The following is a 25,394-nucleotide window of genomic DNA, read 5'->3' on the forward strand; positions in this document are numbered from 1 at the left end:
TAAAACTAACACCTAAAGTTTACAATATTCACCGAGCAACTCTAATATTCTGGTCAATTTTAAGCATAAAACGTCTCAAGCTCACTTGCGCAAAAACTCTGAAATCCAAGCTACCAATTGCTGGAACTAAAGCAACCAAACAACGCCAAAATAAATAAATAGAAATGAAGTAACAACAGACTGAATTCGATACTTAAGCTTAAATTACTAATGAAGAAGATATTTGAATTTTATTTTAACGGTATTTCACTTGGTAAGGATAACAACGTTACCTTTCTTGGAAATTATTAAAGTTTCCAAGATTATACCTTAGTATTTATAATTCTAAAATGGATACTTAGGTCGAACAATATCTACTTCTCACTTATTTCGTTAATGAATAATACTTTAATTGAGTTACTAATTTAGAGTCGACTAGACTAATTTCTTTGATCATAGATTACTATTCTGAATGAATAGGTAATTATCTTTTGTTTCTATTTTCTCTTTATTCGAAGGGAACATTAATTTCACTTTTTTTAGAGGGGTGAAATTAATCTAATGTCTTTACCTGCCTTGGGAGAAGCGGGAGGGAGTGTCAGACTCTTACTGCCTAAAAACCACCTCGTTCCTAACCTTAGTTTTGGAGCCGGGGCTCCGGTAACCATATCCATATACCGACTCCACATTTCCTACGTTTCCATTCTAATTTAACATATAACTTAATTCAATTCTTTCTATGTAACTTATGATAAGTAATCATTATTGGCAGTCGCTAGGTGTCAGAGAAAGGAGGTTAAAATAAAAAAAGAACACATACAATCCATATTCAGAAAAATGTAATTATTCATCATCTGGCTAAGATCAGTTTTCAGCTATTTTAAATACTTATTGCGTAACAAAGGCTTTTTTACACACTGTAACATCAGTACACTAAAAAAATGGAATATAAAAAACCGAATTTTATAGCCGACTCATGAATTTTTTTATCAAAAAATTTTAAACGACCTATACGAAAAGTTTTAAATTAACCTATAAAATAATATGACTTTGCAATTCGCATAGTGGGCGAACATGAAACGTCTCTGGATAAAACTTGCGTAAAAATTTACGCTTCTCCTAGACATATTGGACCTTTCATCCAATTTGCATTTGCGGAAATTGTAATACAAAAAAATATGAGTACATTTCACCTTCTCAAAAGTTGTACCATAGGAATGAGCAATTCCTTTCACCCCCAAAATACTTTCGTCGCGCAAAGAGCGTGCTCTCAGCAAAATTGAACTCTAACGTCTTAGAATAGAGGTTTAATACAGAAATTTGTAGTTTTATATAAAATTGCTGTATAGTAGAATAAGAAAGAATCTCCTAATTTCTTCGACAAGGTTTTCGTTTCACAGCTATGTTACACCACAATTTTTGATAGTTATCCGACTTTTGTTTGGAAAAAAAAACAAGAAATTTTTCGTAAATAATGAGAAGTTTTTCCTTAAAGTAATGAATCTGCTTCCCACGTAATAGGATGGGCCTTATTGATTACTTATTGTAACTGATTGACATTTATATTATATCTTGACGTCGATACGACGGTTCACATGTGTATTTTTATTTTAGTAATTGGGTATTAGAAACAAACAAGGAACATGTTGTTTTTTATTCGAAGTTTCTGTTTTAGACATTTTTGTGACGTCATAGATACGAAAGTTATTATGTTTGGGTATTTTTTTAAAACCTTTCATATCTCCGCCATGTTTTTTATAGTAAATGAGCAGACGGGGCAACTGATGGTAAGCAATCGCCGTCGCCCAAGGACACCCAAAATACCAGAGGCGTCAGAAGTACGTTGCCGGCCCTTTGGGGGTTAGGTTATTTAAGGGTTGTTGGGGAATCGGGGATTGGAGGATTAGGAATGGAGGTAATTGGGCCTCCGGTTGTCTCATGCACACAACGAAACACAACGCAAATGTTGTTTCACATCGGTTTTCTGTGAGGTCGTAGTATTATTCCGGCCGGCCTATTAGTGCCGAAGCATGGCTCTCCCAAACTTAATTTTTTAAATCAACCTCTCAATATTCTAAATCCTGAGTTTCATAAACCTCTTCCCCGTTGATTTAGTGACCGCAAAAGTGGTTACTGACCGTCGCAGATCGAGTTTGAGACTCAAGCGTTCAAGCGAAATATTAGGTGTTTCAATTTCAAAGTTTGGGATATTATATAGTAGAGTATAGCTTAGACTGGGGACTAGTAAATGGATCGTTGGATTCATGTTATCTTAGTGTAATTGAACTATAACATGGGCTTATTATTGTAACTAGTCGAGGTTGTAGTTTACTTAAACGTCTTATTAGTTTGAAGTAGTAGTTAGTCTTCCTTGAGATTTCAATGTTTCTAAGCAATGTAATAACTTTAAATTTGTTCGGTCATTTTCAAAATTCTGGTTACTTTTTTAGACTTTTACAATTTTACTACGATTACACTAGGAATTTTTCGTGCCACAAGAGCGTACAGAGATATAATATAATTTCACACACTCATGTATAAAAATCAGTACAGTTAAGAGCGACCAGTACCACCTAGTACCTACAAACTGGTTCTTTAAGTGTAGGAACATTACGTAGGTCCAGAAACAAATCCGGCAGTAACTCTTCAGTGTACCCTTGAAATAACAGTCTCTGCACGTTCATTAGTAGGTTAATTATTCAATATACACTTAAAGGAAATTCCAACATTTTTGGTTTTTTCGTACTGACTAATGTTCCTTTTTGTTTTGGCTTAATTTATAATATATGTGAATTGGAATAGTTTGACCCATATTGAAAGCGGGTTGCTTATTTTTGAATTACGTTACTATGGGGCATTAAGATATAGTTACTTTTTTCCATCACTTCCATCACTGCCAATATTATTTCTACTACATAACTTTATATTTATGCACTTACTTAATTATAAGTGTCTTTATAAAAATAAATACTAAAATTGGTTATAGTAAAAGATACTTGTTTGGAAAGTCATAAAAACTTTGGGGAATACTGCAAATAAATCTTCAAAGTAAAATAATTTTTACACGAAAAATATACAAAATTCATCAGCCATAGTCCAAATCTACCTACTGTTTAATTCTAGCTAAACATTGCATTAAAACTATTACCATGCAATCTAGTAACATTGACCCAAGATTTCAAATGTTTGTATTGACAACACAACTAATTATTTATTTTCCAAACAAAAATCTGAAGCTAAAACAAATTGATTAAAGCATTTTAATAAAGAACACTTTTTGTCCAATCAGCTAAGCATTTCACGCACTGTGCAAGTAATATTCGTTGCCCACTGGACCGTTATATTGCATCTATGGATAAAATAAAGTTACCTGAAACATTTATTTTATAAATAAGTGAAGGATTTTGATAACATAAAACCCGCTAGATGAGATGAGCAGAAATGTCCTCAAAGAAATAAACACTTTAATACAATTATGTAATCAATCCCACAGCATTAAAGGACGAGCCCATACATTCATACAACAAAATAATATTTTTTACAAATTTGTCTGTGTCTGTCTGTTGGTCTGTTTGTTTTAGCTAATCTCTGAAATAGCTGGACCGATTTTGATGTTGTGGGCAGGTAGTTGATATGCTAAGGACTAACTAAAGCCTCGTCCCCACTAGGAACAATTGTCGAGCAACATGTCTTCAGGGACACATGTCGCTCGACAATTATTCCTAGGGAGACGAGGTTTTAGGCAACTTTTATTAGTCACAAAGTCCGTAATCCACGCAAACCAAGCCGCGGGCATCAGCTAGTTTATTGATATTTAGTTGTAATGAATTTATGAAGCGTAGATGCAATATTTAGCCTTGGTCTTGATTTTTTAACTTATAAACTAGATCACAGTGTTAACGCAGCAAAAACTATATCAATAATAATTTGACAAGCGACAATAGTCCATACACCCACGTAATAGAGACATAATTTTATCAATGGAACGTGAGCTATGTACGTTTTTCAGGTCAACCTGAATAAATGACCAGTAGGTCACCTACCTACAAATTGTTACGTGAACATTTCAGTCTGTAATACTGAAACGAAAATTCCATTACAATAAACACAATTTCAGTGTGACCAGTTGTACAATCTTCATTGAATTATAATTTAATTTTGTAATCTGGCAACATTATAATATTGCGGTGCCTTGATTAGCATATTTTTGTTGAAACACTAGTTAGTTATGAAAAGTATTATTGTGTAGTAGAAAAGTAAAATAAAAATGATATTGGTTACGTCTTTGGTTGAGTGGTCACAATTTTACTGCTGAGCAATAGGTCGCGGGTTTTGTTCTCAAGTCGGAAAAATTAATGTCAGTTTTTTTGATGTTTTTTATTCAAATTCTTCCTTGCTTTCCTTAATGAGAAAATCCATTCGAAGCTACACTTTGCAATGAGCACCTAGCTGCATTGACAGACATACTGACGGATAATTCAATTTGACGTTATGAAAGTACCTAATTTAGGATTAGTGGAAATAAATACATTGAATTTGACTTTAGTATGCTTATTTTCATAATCACATTTCTTAGATATAGCGCGGATTCTTGAAGTGTGCCCGGTGAGTGATAATAAGCTATTATTCTATTTTATGGTACTCATAACATTATTGTGTATGTCACTTTATATATACGTGTAATAGTGCTCTTTTGTAGCCTATTTGTAAAAAATAAATTTATTGTTTCATAATATTCACCTCCTTCTAACCTTTTGTGGGTTAAAAGGAATTGACATCATGTGAAAATTAATAACTAAAATAAAATTAAGTGCGTTTCTTGTTCAACTTTCTGCCTCACACAGCAAAGCTGTGGAATGAGCTATCATCAGCGGTATTTCCAAAGCGATACGACCTTCAAACTCTTAAGAAAAGAGCGTATTTCTTTTTAAAAGTTCGGCAACGCACCTGTGACTCCTCTGGTGTTGACATGGGCGGCGCTAATCGCTTACCATCAGGTGACCCGTATACTTGTTTGCCCCCTATTCTTTAAGAAAAACATTACAATAAAACATGCATTACTTTTGTTCCATTTTGAATAGTATATAATGGATGTTGAACAATGAAACTAGTTTGTAAATCTTATAAAATTACCCAAACAAAACGTTTCATGCTGCATTCTACATAAAGACGTTATTTCTCCATTCATTCTATTTTCTTTTATCATACTTAACACCAATTTCACACCGTTTCAAACTTTAAAACACACAATTTAAGATCTGAAATCGTAACCAGTCGTTTTGTTTTTATTTTTTAAACCATTGTATTGCTATTGTAAACCATTTTAAACCTTAAAAATATTACATTTAAGATCGGAAATCGCAATCACTCGTTATGTATTTTGTTTTATTTATATACTATTGTTAGCGAATTAGCTTTGGTCATAGACAAATACATAAGGTCAAATTATGTAAGTAATATGGTGATCTAGTTTCTCAATTTTTAACAAGGTTTGGTAATTTCGTGTTCAGGTTCAATTTCCGGGTTATACAATTTCTTTTTTTACGTTTTCTATACTGTTATTGATCCAGTATTTATAGTTGCAAATGTGACTTCAATCTTAATGGACACCCGGAGCTGCGGACTACTTGAAACATAGCAGGGTTACCGGGGCTCCGGCTCGAAAAGCAGGAGTAGGAACGGGGTGGTTTTTAGTCAGTAAGACTCTGTCACTCTTTAGCCTTACCCAAGGCATTATCAAGGTCATTGGATGATTTCTCTCTTAAATAAAATCTTTAATGGATGGTTGAATTATAGGCCTTCTTTTTTTAAAGACGTGTTTGCCATAAACTTCACGCTTGTCAAAGAGGGTAATCGCAATTTAAAAGTTTCGCGTTGACCAGATAATGGTGTTGCCTGACCTCTGTCAAATAAGTAATCCCTCAACTATTACGACATCAACAGAGTAAGGCTGATGATAGAAGTACTCTATTACCCAGTCATCACACGGCTATTAAGTCTTTGACTGCCAATAGAAAACTGTTGAAGGCAAATCCACCGATAACGGTCACCGGTGACCACCACGGCGTTCAATGTGTTAACACACTTTTATTTTATTTTTATTGCAAATAAAATATTATTCTCTTATACCATGAATAATTAGCGACAATACTTGCTATTGATTAGTCGAAAAATAATAATAATAATAGGGTAGATGACTAATTTCTATTTTAATGTCCGGCTTGTAGATTATTTTAAAACATTAGACACGTATCTTTTATTTTCTTACGGAAACAAATACTTCCGAACATATATTGATTTGAAATATCGCGTGACGTCACTCCTAGGTATATTTTACACGTAGAAATGACGTACCTATTTGCTCCTATTCCTAAACTTTGATTCGTTTTATCAAAGTATTGTTATCTTATAAGACAAAATAAAAAAAATACGTGTCTAATATTTTTTCATAACCTAACTGACGGACTAATTAGATTTTTAATTTTCATATTTTCATCATCTTTATTCTTGACCTAATTCCGTCTTATTCGTTACTATTTACTCACTTATATTATCTTTTTATCCGACAAAAGACGCACACGGGTCACTGGTGCAAAACGTTTTATCCCACTGATGAGATGAGTTTATATCCAAGTAGTGTGGACCAATGACTAAACGCGAAACACATGCTACTTTTTAATATACAATATAGAATTCCGTCAAGGAAACAAAACAGTTAAAGAAAAACAAAAGAAAATGGCGACTGTTTATGGAACATTATTTAAAAATGTTTCAAATTATTAGTTAAAGTAAGTGTTAACGTTATGTTTAGTTAGTCCAGGGTATTTTCGGGAATTTACCGGATTTTCGAATTCTTTTTCGCTCTAATACAAACACTTATTTTCAAACTCAAATTCTAATCTCTAAGTCTACCTATTTGAGGTACTGAAATTTTTAAACAGCGAAAATTTGTCTTTACCCAACTCGAGAATTGAACGTAGGTAAGTCCCCTTGCTTAGTATACAACACTCAAAAACAAAACTCCTTAACAAAAAAATAGCAATTATCCTCAATTTAATGTCGCCACACACAGCAATCAGTGTTGCCAAACATTAATGATTACAATCCCCAATTGATTTTTATGCTAGCAACACAGAACGAAGTGAAACGAATTAGCTATTTATCTTGAAGTTTCGATAGAAACTACAATGTCCACATTTATTTTGATAACAAAACCGTAGTGGCTTAAGTTCAGTTGGTTGAAGTTAAGTCGTCGTCTCCTCAAGAAGAGAGGGGGGGGGCTTGCTACACCGTAAATCGGTCTTCTAGGAGCCGACCTAAGTCCTAGTCCCTCTAAAATAAGTGTAGACAGTGAAAGAAGAATTAGAATGCTGGGTCGAAACCTGGCAAGTACCATTGTGGTTTTTTTTTCAAATAACATGTACTATCTAAGATTAGTTCGACACCACTGACATATGTTGAAGGCACACATCACGAGGAAACCTGATCCTCATCATCATGATATCAGCCACCTGACTTCCACTGCTGAACATAGGGCTTCCAGATAGTCCGGTTAATTAAAAAAAAAACACACCAATCCCCCTTAAACAAACGTAGTGATTAAAACTCATTCCTTCGTCGTGTGAAAATTTCATCTACTTAGTCCGTCAGTTAGGTAATGAAAAAATATTAGACACGAATACACGATACTTTGATAAAACGAAGTAAATTTTAGAAGTGGGAGCAAATACGTCATTTCTACGTATTAAATATACCTAGAAGTGACAAGTCATGCTATATCTCATCTTCCAAAGTATTTGTTTTCCGTAACAAATAAAAAACACGCGTCTGATATTTTAAAATATTAGTCATCTACCCTATTCATGTTACAATTTTATTTTGCGCATAGACTACCGTAAATGTAAGTCTAGTTACTCAGACATATGATATTATTTGCGAAACAAAGTAGGTGATATAGTACTGAGAGCTTCCCCTTTCTATGTACTTTAGAAAGACGGTAAACAAACATGACGCCAGGTTTAGTTTCGAAGAAAAATTTGACGTTATTTGTAGAATGTAGATTTTTGTCTTACATACATATATAACCTCACGCCTGTCTCCCATGGAGGTAGGCAGAAACAATGGGACGCCAATTGCTATCAATCTTACATAGTAACTAATCGTATTAACTGTTTTCAAAAGATTTATGATCCTCGTGGTTAGTGAAATGTCAATATGTTGGTTAAAAGTTACTGCTGTACTCAGAGACAACATATTTTCGAAATAAATCGTTACTAAGGAATTTTGGAAGGCTGCCCAAAAAGCAGGGGTGATTTTTGGTCAATAAGAGTCTAACACAGGGAATCTCGTGTCAAGTCGTTGGCTGATTTTCCTCCTAAAAAAGTCTATAATAATAAGTCGACTTAATGTACTAGACATATGTATGAAGCTTAAATACGTAGAATTGCTCAGATTGTTAAAACCTTTTTAGTACTGCATAGGTGAACTGAGACTTATGTATGTGTGTGTAATTAATTTTGTAGAAAACAGGAGTACATAAAGATGTGTATAGTTTATGACTAATATTTTGTTAAAAATAGTTAAAGAACAAAGCATCATAAAGTTATTTAAAAAAAAAATCATTATGAAGTCAAATCGACAATCAAATTGCAAATCATTATAAAGTTATCTTTTAATCCCATTTATTTCGATTATTCTCGCCATTTAACTCGAGTTAAGGAAAAATAAAAAAAATGTCTAGAAAGTATCGAAGACTGAATAATTGCACGTCAGGTCATTAGCCGAATGAGTCATTTAGCACCCATATTTGTTTTGCTTGCGCAAGTCGTCACGGAGTATGCGCGCGCGCAACCACAACAGTTCCGTCTGATCGATGACAACACCAATTGATTTCATTGCCGCAAGATAAAATAAAATATAGGAAGAAATTATCTAGACCCAAAATGGTGCTAAACCACAATTATTAAGTACGTGTTTATTTGGACTTCGATTCCGGATACGAATATTTTAAATTGATGTAAATTGTGGAATTATTATCAAATATATATCAAAAAACGTTTTATTAAAGTCATGTTCACCAAATTTGGTAAAGTTGCAATTATCTTAATTACTTATTCATATAAAATGATATAGTTAAGTTAACAAAGACTTAACCACAGGTTGTCAAATAGGACCAAAAATTATAATGAAATTTTGTGAAAGTACTAAATTAAGTTTAATATTAAAAATTTGGTGTTACTTACTATTTATCTGCTTAAGGGTAGCCTAGCATAAAAATAATTATGTATTTTTGCGTACTGAACCTAAATCTGATGGAGTTTATTGCTGGTACTTCCCCATTCAAAGCTACACTTTGATACGAGCACCTTAGCTTCACTGACAGACAGACAAACGGACAAATCAATTTGACGTTTCAAATAACATGCTTTGACTTTAACCCTTGTTTTGAGTGGGGAATATCATTCAATGACGTCTCTTCACTTGGGCGAGGCGAGAGGGAGTGTCAGACTCTTACTGACTAAAAACCACCCCGTTCCTACTCCTGCTTTTCAAGTCGGAGATCCGGTAACCCGTTAGGCAGTCCGCAGCTTAACTTTGAACCTAGGTTGTAAAACCTTGATGTAAATCTACTACTCTATCGAAGTACTAAAGGTCAATGAACGAAAGTTGAAAAAAACATTTTGACATAATAAGGCACGTTTGGAACCAATCAGCCGTGATGGCTATCAGGAATCTTATTTGTTTGGTTGCCATGGTTACGGGATCAACATACTGCTATTTCTATAATCGGTTATATCTGTGGGTGGTAAATCAATTCAGCTGTAAAATATACTTATTTATGAATAGAGAAAGAACTACTTGCAACATATTAGACCCTTTAAATGTACTTAAGTTTTATGGAAAAATCGTATCAATGTAATATTTTTACTGTTTCGGTTGGCTGAGTAGCCACAAAGAGTAGCTACTGAGCGCACCGATATCTCGGATTCGATTATCTGTTCGGTAAAGTATTATTGGTAATTTTTTTAATTTCAAAAATTCTGTGTATTTATTTACAAAGAGTCTGAAATTGTACCTGTTGCCTATTGCTGCCGTCCAATGTTTAGCGGGTTCGATTCCCGCACGGAGCAACAATTTGTGTGATTCACAAATTGTTGTTTCGGGTGGCATGTGTATGAGAACTTGTATGTTTGTCGATTACAAACACACACACGACAGGACAAAAAGAGAGTGTGGGACAAAGTTTAAAAAAAAAAATGTTTCTTTCTACCTCTGTCAGTGCCGGCGATAGGGGGCGTGATGGGCCGATGGCCCAGGGCGACAAATTCTGGGGGGCGCCAAAAAAATTAAAAACTACTACTAACACTTGATATTGCTTCCCTCAAGTGGGCGCCACAATATTTTCGCCCGGGGTGTCAGTGGCCCTTACGCCGGCACTGACCTCTGTCTACCCCTTCAGCGATTAAAAGGCGTGATATTTACGTTATATCTATAGTACTTACGAATTAGAATTACAATAACAAAGATACTCGTCATATTTGAACAATTTCATTGTTTTCTATAAGGGAAGCTTTAAATTATTTCCAATATTAGATGTTGCTATTATTGAAGCTACGTAAGCATCGAACTTTGCGAGTATTCCGTCTACTCTCAATTTCCATTCAGTGTTTTAGTTACCCACTGAATAATATTAGATTTCGCTGATTATTTAGTTTTCAATATTATTTCGTAATTTTGTAATACGTATTGTAGTAGGTAGTAACAAACCTTTTTTTAGAATCGAATAAGCTATGAAGAGCAAATTTTAATATAAGGTGTTCTAAAATTATCTGCCACGGCCTAAATGGGAGGTAGTGTTGTGTTTAAAGATTACAATAGTAAATATAAATGATTGATTATGAGTTTGTGTGCATGTCTGTTACGGTAAAATGGGGCGAATAGAAACTCAGGGGATGAATAGAATTTTTTTTATTAGGATTATTAGTTTGTTTTCATGTTTTTGGTTTTAATAGAGCATTTTTGGTTTTAATAATGAATTAATAAAAAATATTAAAATGGTGTAAAGAGTTCTAAATTACGTGAAAACACAACAAAATGTTGTTCCTATTCACCCCTGATTTGTTTGTATTCACCCGGTACACAATAACGTTAAAACGGCTAAAGAAATTGGAACGAAATTTGGAACAAGGGTAGATTGTGTCTCAAATAACACGGGTATAATATTAAGGAAGGATTAACTATTTGTTTATTTTATTTTATTATTCACAGAAAAAGTAGGCTAAACTGCACTTAAAAAACAAATGTTGTATATCCATTTTTTATCAATTATGGTATGATACCATATAATAATAGAATAGGTGACCATATAGCCTTACCACTTCTAGTTTGGATACTTTCCAAACTTCAAGAAGTTACTATAATATAAACAAACCCGAATAGTTTGAACCTTTATCTAATTAGAGAATTGTACTTGTCTTAAATACCCAAAACATTCCATCTATGAGGAGAAAAAAATACATCAAAATTAATCATATATTATTCCGAACACTCATACTGTATCATCCGTAGAATAATAATTTCGATAAATTAATGGTAATTCCTACCAATATCAATTAAATAAGGATATTATGTAGTTACATAATAATTCTCTCACGTACTTTATTGCATTTAGTTTCGGTAGTACCTAATTATTTCTCAATGTCAGATTTTATCTTTTTGTAATGTTTAGAAGAGCCATGTTTTGGCACGAATGGGTCGGCTTAACCGGAGTGATACTACAAGCTCACTGAAAGCCTGCGTGATACAACGTTTGCGTTGTTTTTCATTTCACCGTGTAACTGAGGTAATCGAAATTCCAATGCCAGTCCCCCAAAAGGATTGCAACGCATCTTTTTATTATGGAATAGGGAGCAAACGAGCAGATCGGTCACATGATGGTAAGCGATCAGCGCCGCCCATGGAAACCCGCAACACCAGAGGCCTTTTAAAAAAAAGTACGCTCTTTTCTTAAAGGTCGTATGGCGTCTATGGCTTCTCTCGTGTAATTCCAAAATCGGCAATCATTTACCATCATGTCGTCTGTCTGTTTGTTCCCAGGCAGTAAAAAATTTACTCTTTTATCAAACAACTAGACTAATATAATGATGCATAAGAAGCCTTTGGTCAGCAGGGGCCACTTACAGGCTTTTGCTGTGTGTGATGTGATAGCAAGAAAATGTAAATGTCATAATAAAACAATTTGCTTTTAACATCAAAATGTAATAAGGAAAAACGTGTTTGAAAACAAATCATTGAGAAGGATTCCATTTCAAGATATCATTGTATGAAGCTTCTAATGTATCGAATTGTTCGACATTGTGTAAACTGAATGTATACGGATGAATAGTTCTTGACATAACATTATGGCTTTTGTTCGCTAACAGTGTGGGTAGAGAACGTGCCATTATATCTAAGTAAAAGCAAGTTTTTTGCCAATCATAGCTTTACAAATAGACGTCTTAAACTCTTTAGTTACTTTAATAGATACTAAACTTAATAAAACATTTGTGAAAGAGATTCTTAAATGTAATTTTTAGAAGCAATTATTTGCTTTGCAATAAAACTTCTTAGATACGCAATGATAGATTCTTTTCTTAACAAATGTTCTTAGTTCTGTTGGTTCCACATCAGCAGCTCATGACGATGAATAGGCATATAGGAAGTCCATAGTCCAGCACTATGCATATGCCATAATCTTTGCGCTAGTTCGATAATAATAAGTGATCGTAGTTTCAATTATGGAAAGTGGGTATACATTTTAAAGTGGTTTTATGTGCCAAAATGTGCCTACAAAAGGCTAGACGATATTTATTTTACATTCAACTTCACGCCTTTTATCCCCGAAGGGGTAGGCAGAGGTGCACATTACGGCGCATTATGCCGCTATACAATATACACCCTCTTTTCACCATTTGTGTGTTTTAAGTTCCATGTAATAGGGGGTGAGCCTATTGCCATATACTGGACACAATTCCATACTCCGTGCTACTATTGAGAAATTTTCAAAGCTCAGTAATACTTTGCCCAACCCGGGAATCGGACCCGAGACCCCTTGTTCGGCAGTCGCACTTGCGACCACTCGACCAACGATGCAGTCGGCTATTATTTTAGAAATGTGTATAATCTGCTCACCATCAACCCACATAGTTAACTGACGAAAAAACAACTATACTAACTCTTTTAAAATAAAATTACGTGTAAATGTACGAATACGAGTATTTGGTGAACTTTGCAACCTTTTCCTTTAACAGTCGACTGGCTCGTACTATCCCGTACTATACAAAACGGTTGTGCTCACCCCACCGTGACAAAGTACCGTGAACAATCCCATTGAAAACGAAAGTGTAGAAAGTGAAGCGATGATGGTTTAAAATTTTAAATCAATCTGTTTTAAACGAATTCTGTTATGGTGGTATACAGGTTGATTGTATTTTTTTTATTTTTTATTATCTCGGTTTTTTTTAGCCGCGATTACTGTACAAAGAATTCTAGCCCTACATGGAAATAATTTGGTGAAAAATAAATATACATCTATGTATATCTTTAGGGTAACTGTCCACGTCATTTGACAAACAGTGAAGGAAAATATTTTGAGGAAACCTGGCTTTATTATTTCTAATTACAAATTTTAAATCGCCAACCTACATTGAACAAGCGTGGTGTTTAATACTGAGAAGCAGTAACCACTTATAAGCTGTGTATGTATTGATGATGATGTAGTTATCTTTCTATTTACATGTGCCAGCACGTGACACAAACCTTGTTTAGTCTAACTAGTATGTGTAAAGTTAAACTATCGCTCTCATTTGTTCGCTCTGTAAATATACCGATACATTCATAGTTGTGTCTTCAATGAAATATAATGTCAATTGTTGTTAAGACTAGTTCATTAATATTATTATAAGCATACTTAATACTTTTACTCAAATATGTTGTGGTTCTTTTCTCAAAAGACCATTACAGGACTTGCACGGTTCTCTTACTCTTTGTTTGCCCGGACTTTAAAAGTGAATAATATGAGCTCTGAGTTTGCTTCGGTATTTCTTTTTCTGGGAAGAGAGTAGCCCTCAATAGGAAATGACGTAATGACTTACTAGCTTCTGCCTGCGACTTCGCCCGCGTACCGCGTATCTACCCCTGTTCCAAATTTAATCTCGATACTTTCAGCTGTTTTGACGTAAAGCAGTAAAAAATATACAAACTTTCGCATTTATGATAATAGTAGAATTTGCTGTAATCAATATCTTTTGTCATAGATGTCCTAAGGAATTTAGTGTCCACTCTAAGATGAACTTTGAATGTTTCATCAATCATAAAATATCATATCAAGTCTCATTAGTTTTGCACATATAATGTATCTGTCTGTTTTTGTCTTCCCCAAAAGCACGCTATTATTTCATGTTTCGATAAATATCTGTTTAAAATACTGACGCAGCGAATTTCTTGATTTATTGTTGATAGATTACGTTTTATTTTTCTTTGCACCATAAATTATGGATTTCATATACTTTTTGTAAGTAATTATTATGATTTCCTGGATTTGGGGTATTAAGTAGATAGATGTGCTTTGTATTATACTATCTATATATTTTTATGGGTAGCCAGAAGTTCAAAAAAATCTAAATCTAAAATGAACACTCACAACATGACACCAATTGTATAACTAAATTTATTTTACAGACTGAAGTACTCCTTGACCAATAGCATTAGTCTTGCTTAACATAAGTTTTGCTTTTTTTTTTTTTTTCTTTTTATTATCTTATATAACAGACAGACGGAATTGGAGATTTTACTTATATGTGATAAAACTTCCAAAAAATCCTTTTTAGGGGGGATATTTATCAAATGATGTCTCCCGCCTTGGGTGAGGCGAGAGGGAGTGTCAGACTCTTACTGACTAAAAACCACCCCGTTCCTACTCCTTCTTTTCAAGCTGGAGCCCCGGTAACTCGCTAGGTAGTCCGCAGCTCCAGATTCTAAAAAATGCTAGCTATTAATTTTGTACTTCGTTTAAAAAATCAAACCACCTATAGATATAACAGGCGTAGCGATGGCGTGCCATAAAGATGAGGCGTCATGGTGTTTGTGACGTCATCGTTATGGAATACTTATAATAAACGTATCGATCTCCATTTTAAAGTTACGTAATAATAGAATAATCGAATTATTCCTCACTGTATTATGGTTTAAATCAAATTAAATCACTTTAATGCGTCCACTGTGTACAGTGTGGTTTACAATTGTAATACAGTAATGCATACATAATTATGTTAGTTTATGGATAACTTTTTTTATATACTTTTATATACTTTATATACTTTTTTTATCCACAGCTTTGCTTCCAAGAATTCAACCTATGCCAGTCTCCACACTCCCTACTATAAGTTTTAAACAGATTTTTTGAGTAAATGCTATATACACTGCCTCATTGGCCAAGTGGTTGCAAGTGCGACTGCCGGGCAAGGGGTCTCGGGTTCGATTCCCGGGTCGGGCGAAGTATTATTGGGCTTTTTTCGGTTTTTCGAAAATTTCTCAGTAGTAGCACGGAGTCTGGAAATGTGCCCGGTATATGCCAATAGGTTCACCACCTATTACATGGGACGTACAACATAAATTGTGAAAAGTGGGTGTACACAGTGGCATTACGTGCCATAATTTGCACTTCTGCCTACCCCTTCGGGGATTAAAGGCGTGACGATGTGTGTGTGTGTGTGCTACATATACATATATAGATAACAAACAAACTTACTTCTAGTATTTTTCGCAAACAATAATAACATTTTTATAGTATCGTCACGCCTCTTGTCCCTGAATGGGTAAGCAGAGGTGCACAATATGGTACGTAATGCCACTGTACAATGTACCTACACTCACTTTTTACCTTTGTGTTCTAAGTCCCGCGTAATAGGGGGTGAGAACTTTTTTTATCCATGACTAGGTGACCCGGCAAACATCGTACCGCCTCAAACATTTTTTTCTCACCTTTTAAACCTTCCCCGGACTTCTACAAATAATTCAAGACCAAAATTTGCCAAATCGATCCAGCCGTTCCTAAGTTTTAGCGAGACTAACGAACAGCAATTGATTTTTATATATATTTATTTATATTTATTATTTATTTATTTATTTATATAGAAGATAGAAGATTACTTTTTAGCTTCTTAAATCAATTGTATTTGTATCTAATGCTAGGAGGGAATCTGTTACTTCGTATGCAAAAGGTACTACTAATCTAACACTAGTATTAATTTATTTATTCACAAATAAAAATGTATGTTGAATAAAATTAAATTCCACTTTTCACTATTTCAATTTGAGATAAAAGTTGGCAATTTGTTGGATGCTCTCCGCCTAATGCAGTAGAAAAGGAACAAAAGTATAAATGCGATAATGCAATCTCACTTAGATGTAATTAGGGTAAAATAAGTAGTGGTATATTATACTATCCATATAGCAAGCTAGTTCAATACATTTTTCACTACAACATACTCCACTAGTGTAATAAACCTTCAAATATACTACACATTAACCTACTAATACCCCAAAAGGGCGGCAACGCACTTATAACGCCTCTGGTGTTTCAAGTGTCCATGGGCGGCGGCGACTGCTTACCATCAGGTGATCCGTCGTTTATCGGCTTATTCCATAAAAAAAAACATTTGACAGAAACGGTGAAAAGTGGGTGCACATTGTACGTGCCAAATTATGCACCTATGCCTACCCCTTTAGGGATAAAAGGCCTGACTGGAAAATAATTGTTAACCAATATAAGTGAGCCTTCTGTGTTTCTCTTATATCGGTGAGGCGCCACAATACAATTGGATGGCGTCGAGGTGGCCCTGTCACCCGTCCGTTGTACGTTTAATTTATTTTTCACGTCATAAAGTTACTGAGATTCCAGAATAACCCCTTATCTGCACTTAGATTCTTATTTCCTGGGAGATTTTGTACGATTTTCACTTAGGATTTAAAATGAATAGCTTATTGTGATGGACGTAAAATGTTGTATCGTTAGTCAAGTGGCGCTGAGGAAAACGTGATATCTATTGTATGCGCTTTATTATTTGGTATTAATGGTCAAGTAATTGCAAATACGACTACTAAGGAATCTCCGGTTTTAACCGAATACCGAATTAGAAAAATCGTTATTGGACTTTTTAGGTTTTTTGAAAATTTTTTTCACTAATTGTCAAAGTCAAAACATTTATTTCTATTAATCTTTAATTATTGGGCTCTTTGGAAACGTCAAAAAACGTCCATCAGTCTGTCTGTTAGTGGAGCTAGGTGATCGTTCCAAAGTGTAGGTTCGAATGGTTGCTTGTAGTAGGTAGCGATGTCTTGAAGTAAGTAGGTGATTTTTAGTTTGTACCTTTTTAGAGAAATTCAAGTCAATCACGTCACGTACAGTCAAACTATTTAAAAAGCAAGCCCACTATTTTATTCATAATATTATCTGTACACCACAATATTAAAAAAAAAACAAACGACAAACTAGACACTTCTACATCAATTTATTAACTGCTAAAATATTCACATTGCGTCTCAACTATGACGTCACAAAACCCACTCTTTTCTAATTTACTTTTCTTTCACATCAGCCTGTGTCATACATATATGAAGAACTAAAGTGGATGTGACACACCTTTGACATAGTAAATACAATCTTATCTTTAACACAGTATAATATTCTTTTGAGTGACACCATGTAGTAATAAATATGTAGTTTTTTCTTAATGTTATTTTTTTTCTGGTAGTGTGTAGAAGTAGAATAGGTAAATAAGTGAACTATCAAACTGCAAAGATCTCTTCTCAATCAGAGAAGGAATCGACATTGATAACAACGTGCTCTCAATATTATAAAAAGTAAAGTAAAATAAAAATTTTAGTGTATATATAGACTGTTTTTTTTTTGAAAGGGGAATCATCCAGAACTTCTCCCGCCTTGGGCGAGGCGAGAGGGTTATTATATTGTTAACCCCGTTCTTTCTCCTGCTTTGAGCCGGAGCCCCGGTAACCTTTTACGTTGTCCGCAGCTCCGAATAGGTTCAAGTTTCCTGTATTCGTAATTCCTAAACTAGGAATATCAAGCTCCCCGTTTTTAGGTCCAATCAGAAATAGATTATTAGAATGTAAACTGATAAAACTAAACCAAAAAAAGGTACAATGTCATCATGAATATATTTTTCATAATTATGATATCATATAAAAAATACCTGTCCAATTAATAGGATTAGTTTAAAATGCTTAAATACTTAAATCCTATACGTTAAATGGATTATGCGTTTATTATTTTAATCCATTCAGTGTATTTAGTGGGTGGATTATTAAAACTACCGCATTGATCTATTTGCATGCACCGCTACGTGGCGAAAGAATGGTAGCTTGAGTTCCATGCAGGATAAGAAATGTTCTTTAAAACAACTACCTTTTTTATGGTACAAGCCCGCCACAACCTCCCGTACCACTGCAACTCCTGTAAGCCAGGATCTACAGTAGATACAACCATGAAACCACTAAAGTCCGGCGCGTCTCATGGACATGAATGGCTGTCTTGGATCCTGCAACGAAATAAATCAGAAGATCGAACGAATCTACGAAATGAATCAGAAAAATAAAGACAATTAGCTTATTTTCTGGTTTATTGCGTTGTGTGCTATTACATATAACTTACTATATGACTATAATAGCTTCTGCCAGCGGCTTCGTCCGCGTACCCGTGAGATAAAAAGTATCTTATGCGTCATTCCAGATCATAAGCTAGCTCTGTTCCAAATTAAATCCCTATCCCTTCAGCCGTTTTGACGTGATTGAGTAACAAACATACAAACGTACCCACAAACACATAAACTCACAATCATTCGCATTTATAATATAATAGTCAGAATAATCGCTAGCAGATCAACCTATCCCAAACTGACAAACATTTCATCGAATTTTGAACTTAATTATTATGATATAGAGTCAAAACTCCAATGAAAAAATAATTGTTGTTTTACCTGCCGTTGTAAATCATTATATGGCGAACCTGGATCGATCTAGACTTTTGACGGAACTTCAATATTTCAAAAATGTACATCCATCAAGAATCTACTAAATTGATGGTTTAGCTCCTGACTAGTCAATCTTATATGATCTATAATAATCAAAGCCTTTATGTCCACAGGTGGTGGTAGGGAACATCACTCTGAGCACGAAGAGGAACATAGCGAAGAGGGCAAGAAGGCCTATGAGGTAAGCACTTCAGTATTTCCAAATACGTATTGAAATAATAGGCCTTTAATACCTAGCGATGGTCAGTAAAATAGAGATTCGATATAATAGCTTGAGGTTGATAGATAGAAAAAAATATATATCTTGATAGCTTCAAAATGCCAGTACAGGAAAAAAGAATAGGGTAGTAGAAAGTGTATGAAAATTAAATAATCTAATTAGTCCGTCAGATAGATAATTAAAAAATATTAGACACGTATTTTTTATTTTGTCCTATAAGGTTACAATACTTAAGATTAAATGAAGTTAAGTTTAGGAGAGGAGGTCGTTACGTTACGTTACCCTAAAAATTGTAGTAAATCGTAACGTCCCACGATATTTCAAAGCAATGTATCATCGAAAGCATTCAATTTAGTTTTAAAATAATCTACCAGACGGCCATTAAAAAAAATTTTGGATGCTACACTATTTGTAATCATTTACAATAATAAATGTTACACATGACATAAAGTGAAATGCGTGGTTTCAAAAATTTACATCGCTACATAATAATAGCAAATATGGGAGATACATTCAAAAACACGATGGTACATCAGTTGTTTCTATGGTAATCCAAAGTTCTTACTTACTACCTGCCATAGCAACAACTGAAATACGATATAGAATAAATGAACTAAAAGAATATAATATCGGACCCACTTTATTCCCATTTCCACTATATTCATCACACATATCATAAAAAAGATTAGTTCGACAAGGCCGGCGACTCCTTTGGTGTTATGGGTATCCATGGGTGGTGCCAATCAATTACCATTAGTTGAATCATCTACCCGTTCGACTCATACTAATTGAAAAAGAAACCCAAATTTCTTCATCAAAGGCTTTACTAAAAACCAAACAAAGCTAATAGAAGTTTTTTCAAATAATTTTGAATTCGCACAAAGGTGAAGACTTGGGCTGAAAGGAAAAAGTCATTGAATTCTAATTGGATTGCGCAGAAGCCAAAGCCCTGGTACTATCTTTATATGGACGTAAGTTATGTGTTTAATGGTACCGTTCTAACTGATGCAAACAAGTGTTATATTGTTAACATGTGTTTTTTATGCCGGCGCCACACTTGCGCCCACTTGTTTGTTCACATTTTGTGGCACCTAGCTTCAGTAACAGACAGATTGACCGACATTTCTATTACGTTTCAAAAGTGCCTAATTTCGGATTAACTGAAATAAATGCTTTGACTTTGGCACGGATTTTTATGCTATTTCGTCTCTACAACGTTCACACAATGTGAACACATATGTGTACAAACAAGTGCGCACAAGTATGGTGCCAGCATTAAGAATAATGTGCGTCGTAATTAGATGTTTATGTTTAGTTGTACCTAGTTCTCTATTTTCTTAAATACTCTCTTAGTTTTTGCAATTTCTACTATTGCTTCTGAACCTTTTCTTATTAGGTCAAGCACTGAGTTTTGACGAGATTTTATTGAATGCTAGGTTTTTACATGAAGCGAAAACATACAACGCTAGGAATGTCTCCAGTATCGCGTTTTTGAAGTCATAGTTTCACATCGTACTAAGACCCTGATAAAGAATTTGTGGGTCACCTAACAAATAATTTGTTTTGTGCCGAAATTGAGTCATGTTCTATATATAAGACCTAAGGCTCAATGAACCAGTTCATTGATATGACTTTCACCCTTTATGAAAACAAATATCTATCTATAGTCTAGAATACCATATTTAGATTACGAAACGCATGACACACACTTTCGAATGCATTAAGAGGTATTGTTATCAAACAAGACCTTAATTTGTTATGAGTAGAGTCTATTGTCAATTAATGTTTTGATTTAGATCTAAAAATATGTTTTGAAAACACAGCTCGCACTGTAGGTATAATGATCTATACTAATTGTGTTCTTAGTTAATTGTTTTAAGCCCTAGCCGTTGAACGATCCAACCTTTAGCTTGTGTATACATTCGTCTTTTGGACTATCTACTCTATTGTCTAGTTGTTTAAACTATGAGTAATAGTCAAATGTAGCAGTGGGTTGAGCTAACTATGATTCGGTGTTTCGATGACGAAACCAATAATATACCAATCAGAATCTAGAATAGTGTTCATTATGTTTCCAATACTGAATTCAAATAATAGTTTTTACTGCCTATTTTTTGGGGCGAAATGTATTTAAGATAGGTTCACGCAATTATCTAAAGAAATAGCAATCAAGCAAAGTAGAACATAAAAATAATAATGCTTAGTAAGCAATAGCTCGACGGTGTCTGAAACAAAAACTATTAACTGTTTCAATAGAATTTAATGAACCAGTTTTTTACAAGCGCAGTTCAATCAACATTGTGTAGTTATGCAAATCGTCTCAAAACATAATTGCAACCAAAGTCAGCTCCCACGAAATGCAATGTATGGGCCATTTTAATAACAACAGTATTGACAAATCAAGTCTCCGTTCCGGTTTCGGTCATGGTGGCTGTTTTAGTTAGACTAACCCAACTTGCAGTATTAGAATGCACAAGTGTGTCCTTAGACACAGGTGCACTCTCTGTTCCATCATTCGCGTACTCAGAGTCATTAATGGTTACTTAACCCAATCCTCAGCAATTTTTTTTCCGAACTAATTTGTTACTAAGGAGCAGTTTAAGTTATCATTAAATGTCTCTGAGTACGGCTGTTAATCTGATACGACCAAACACCAATAGAGGTCAGGTCTTTAAGTGTTTTCGGAGTAAAACCCCGTCGAAATTCCTGACTCTGGGTTAATAATACTTATTTTAATCAGGAAAAGCCTTTATCAACTTAGTCAATCAGCTATTGCGCTATCCGTGCAGTCTTTGTTTCTGGTAGATATCTTGTACATGGGAGAGACATGTTTCGGCATGAATGGGCTAATTCGATCGGAGTGATACCACAGCCTCTCATTACACTGACGTGCAACAACCATGCGAGCACCATTTAAACGAGATTGCCAGAGTCCCAATCCTCCCTCATTAACCTCGACGCTGGCTGCTAGGATAACCGACCTGCATACAGTGCCTTTATATTATATGAAAGTATGATAAAATGCCTAAATCCTGTTAAAAGTCACAGTGAGTCACTGTCGTATTAAGATTATTCATATTACATGCAAAGATTACATTTTTTTTTTTACATTTTTCGAAAATAAAATTATACGTTTCAGCCAAAATAGTAATAAACCTTTAGAATTTTCTTTTGTCTGTCAAAAACAAATGAATGAGTGATTCTGAAAAGAAACGCTAACGGTGTCCGATTGTAGCTGTCAATTAAAAAATATTGTTAAGAAGAGAAAAGTCACAGTGATTAGAAATTTTTAAACAAATGTTTTTTTTTTTTTTACTAGTACTTAGATGAGTAGGACTAATTTTATTATCGTAAAAACTTTGGTAGTCTTATTTTTCTAAGGGACATAATTTACATATAAGGTATAAAACTCACTGTCAAATCGTGTTCATGTCCAGATACCATATTTAAAAAAAAATAACTTTAAATGCTAATATTCCATAACATTATTAACAATCGAATGATATAAGATAATATGTTTATATTTAAAACCAAAAAAATGACTTTAAAAGATTTCTCAATATTTTCTATTAATAGTAAAATCAGTCCAGCTGAAGTATTTCTCAGAAGAAACAAAGATACCTATTACCTACGTTTTTGAGAGTCCAGGCACTTTATAAGATCACATTACGAGAGGCTCATACAAGCTGATACTTGGAATGACTCCTTGATGATAAATTCAATGAAGATTGAGAGGATTTGTCCATTCGCTTCAAGTCATTTCTATGTCGCCAGCTTTATTTTGGATGATCTTAACAAATTATTGTTAATAAAGCATATTTAGTTGCATGAAAGTAGGCAAAAGACTTCAGATTCCAAAAAGCAAAATTGTATGGTTTTCCTGTAATAACACGGGGTCTCGATTTGCCTCGTGTATGGATATATACGGGTAAGTCCAAGTAATTAAGGAAAAGAAAGAAATAAGAAAAGTTTATTTGCACCGTTGTAAGATATTGCAGGCAAAACAAGATAATAATTAAAACAAAACCAACCCGATGCAAAAAGGCCAGTGCTCATATCAGTTAAAATACAAAGTTTGTTTTACGTTCAAATGTCAATGGTCCTTTAGGAAATATAAAATTTGATGACAATTATCAAAGTCAAGAAAAGTCTTATTTTCAAAGCCATAGTGCATGATTTAGGTAATAATAGTTAGTTAGGTGAGCAGAACTAAATGATGGGTGTCTGGTACCCATTATTTATTAATTTCATTGCTCAAATATATTTCAAAGTATTTTTCACATTCGTATTTCATTTGTGTCCTTTTCATTAATTCACAAGTAGTATTGTTGTTTTAAAAAAATGTCGCAACATGTGAATTAATATTGAATTGTCTAACTATATGTTTCTGCAAAAATCTATAGTATTTTTCACAATCTGTGTAGTTAATCAATCATGTTCTAATGTTCAATTTCAGTGAAATGATTATTCCTAGTAAATATTTAACAGTTCCCTTTGCTCTGAGAGAATGTAGTCTTGGATTCAATACCTGGGTCAAATGAAGTAATTTTTAAAAACAACTTATATAGATCCATAATTATATCAACTTCGTAACGTATCTGGCAAAAATATTTATCATATTTAATACAATTAAACAATAGTATCTGGCCACGACTTAGAATCTTATCTAAAAATCAAAACATTTCAAAATACTAATGCATTTTAATAATTGCAGGGTTTACATAAAGAGACCAAATCAGCGAAAGGATATCACGACAGAGAGAGCCACTCAGGAAAGTACGACGACCACGGAGGAATCAACAAACACCATGAGGAGGAATCAGGACACTACGGAGATCATCATCATGAGGAACATGGGAAAAAGCACGCGAAGGTCGGTATTTAGGATGCACCACGTCCATGAGGTGGGACACACGTGATTTTAAATATGGGGCAGGTCCACCATAGTCTGGCACGAATGAGCCTCACAGAAAACTGGTGTGAAACAACCAGAGTGGTGTCATTCTCCGTGTGAGTTAGGTTAGCGGAGGCTTATCTCCCCCCCCACTGACCTTCTCCAATCTCCCAAATCCCTAAACCCCAAAACAAGGCAGACATCGCTCTTAAAACTCAGCTATTGTAGTATTTATATCATACGATAGTCTAAAGTCTTGTATTGTTTAAAATCTTATTGTTTTTAAGCCTGTAACCTATAGTGTGAAGGCATGTGTCCCTATCTCTAATAACATTTGAATAATCTAATCACTTTTTTCTCGAAATAATATTTCCAGAGAATCTGCTTTAAGTCTGTATTTTTGGTGAAATGTAGGTAATATAATATATGTCTTAAACATTTTTTACTGTGAACATCATCTAAATATTTAGCAGTACAACACCGAGTTTCTTGATGGTAAGGAAACTCAAGTACGTAAGTAGGTACTTAGTAAAATGTTTAGTACTAAAAGTGACGTCACTGCTGTTCAGGCACAGACTTACTATAGAGGTGACAACGTCTCTTTTTTGCTTTCATAGTTATTTTTAAAATATTTTCTACCTACAACCCAGTTTTAAGTAAATGTTTGAAAATCTTGAACATGTATTAAAGAGTGAAAAGTTTTTAATACTTATTATAATTATTAATTTCAACATTTTCAAATCGTAATCAACTATTATCAATTGACATCTGTCATTCCGAATGGCGTTTAAATTAATTTCAAAAAATGTCCAGACACATCTTGTTATGTCAAAATTCTTTTAATCAATTTTTAAACTTTGTTAGGTTGATATTCCATTTATATGTATTTTATTTAAAATTATCTGCGTAAATGTTATCGTAATTCGTATTATCCTATCAATATCAAAATTACTAACCAACATATTTTTTTTTATTTTACTTCCATTTTACTACTTTAGTACGAGGAATCGGGGAAACATTCGAAAGGGCATAGCACCAAGGGTAGCCACGACATCCACAAGAAAGAAGAATACGAGAAAAAAGTGGAATTCTTCGAGGAGGAAGGTGACTCGGCCGAGGAGGAGAAACATGGCGGATTTAATGAAGAACATGGTCACTCGAAGGTAAGTCCTATTGCTATAGCTGCACAAGTTAATTTCATTTGTCACCTTAC

At 34.1% G+C, this 25,394-nt stretch overlaps 1 protein-coding gene across 2 annotated transcripts in view; it reads left to right on the forward strand.

The window, feature by feature from the left end:
- The window catches only part of LOC118271360 (histone acetyltransferase KAT6B), a 39,159-nt gene that overhangs the window by 2,166 nt on the left and 11,599 nt on the right, over positions 1 to 25,394 (forward strand). Inside the window, exons 2-5 of one of the 2 annotated variants that reach the window (XM_035587435.2) lie at positions 19,181 to 19,248; positions 20,172 to 20,258; positions 24,002 to 24,160; positions 25,180 to 25,344. In XM_035587435.2, coding sequence (XP_035443328.2) covers positions 19,181 to 19,248; positions 20,172 to 20,258; positions 24,002 to 24,160; positions 25,180 to 25,344 — 479 coding nt within the window. The remainder of the gene's footprint in view (positions 1 to 19,180; positions 19,249 to 20,171; positions 20,259 to 24,001; positions 24,161 to 25,179; positions 25,345 to 25,394) is intronic. The other variant, XM_035587437.2, reaches the window with a different exon arrangement.

Source organism: Spodoptera frugiperda, chromosome 9 (genome assembly GCF_023101765.2).
Source record: "Spodoptera frugiperda isolate SF20-4 chromosome 9, AGI-APGP_CSIRO_Sfru_2.0, whole genome shotgun sequence".
In the NCBI taxonomy this organism is placed as follows: domain Eukaryota; kingdom Metazoa; phylum Arthropoda; class Insecta; order Lepidoptera; family Noctuidae; genus Spodoptera; species Spodoptera frugiperda.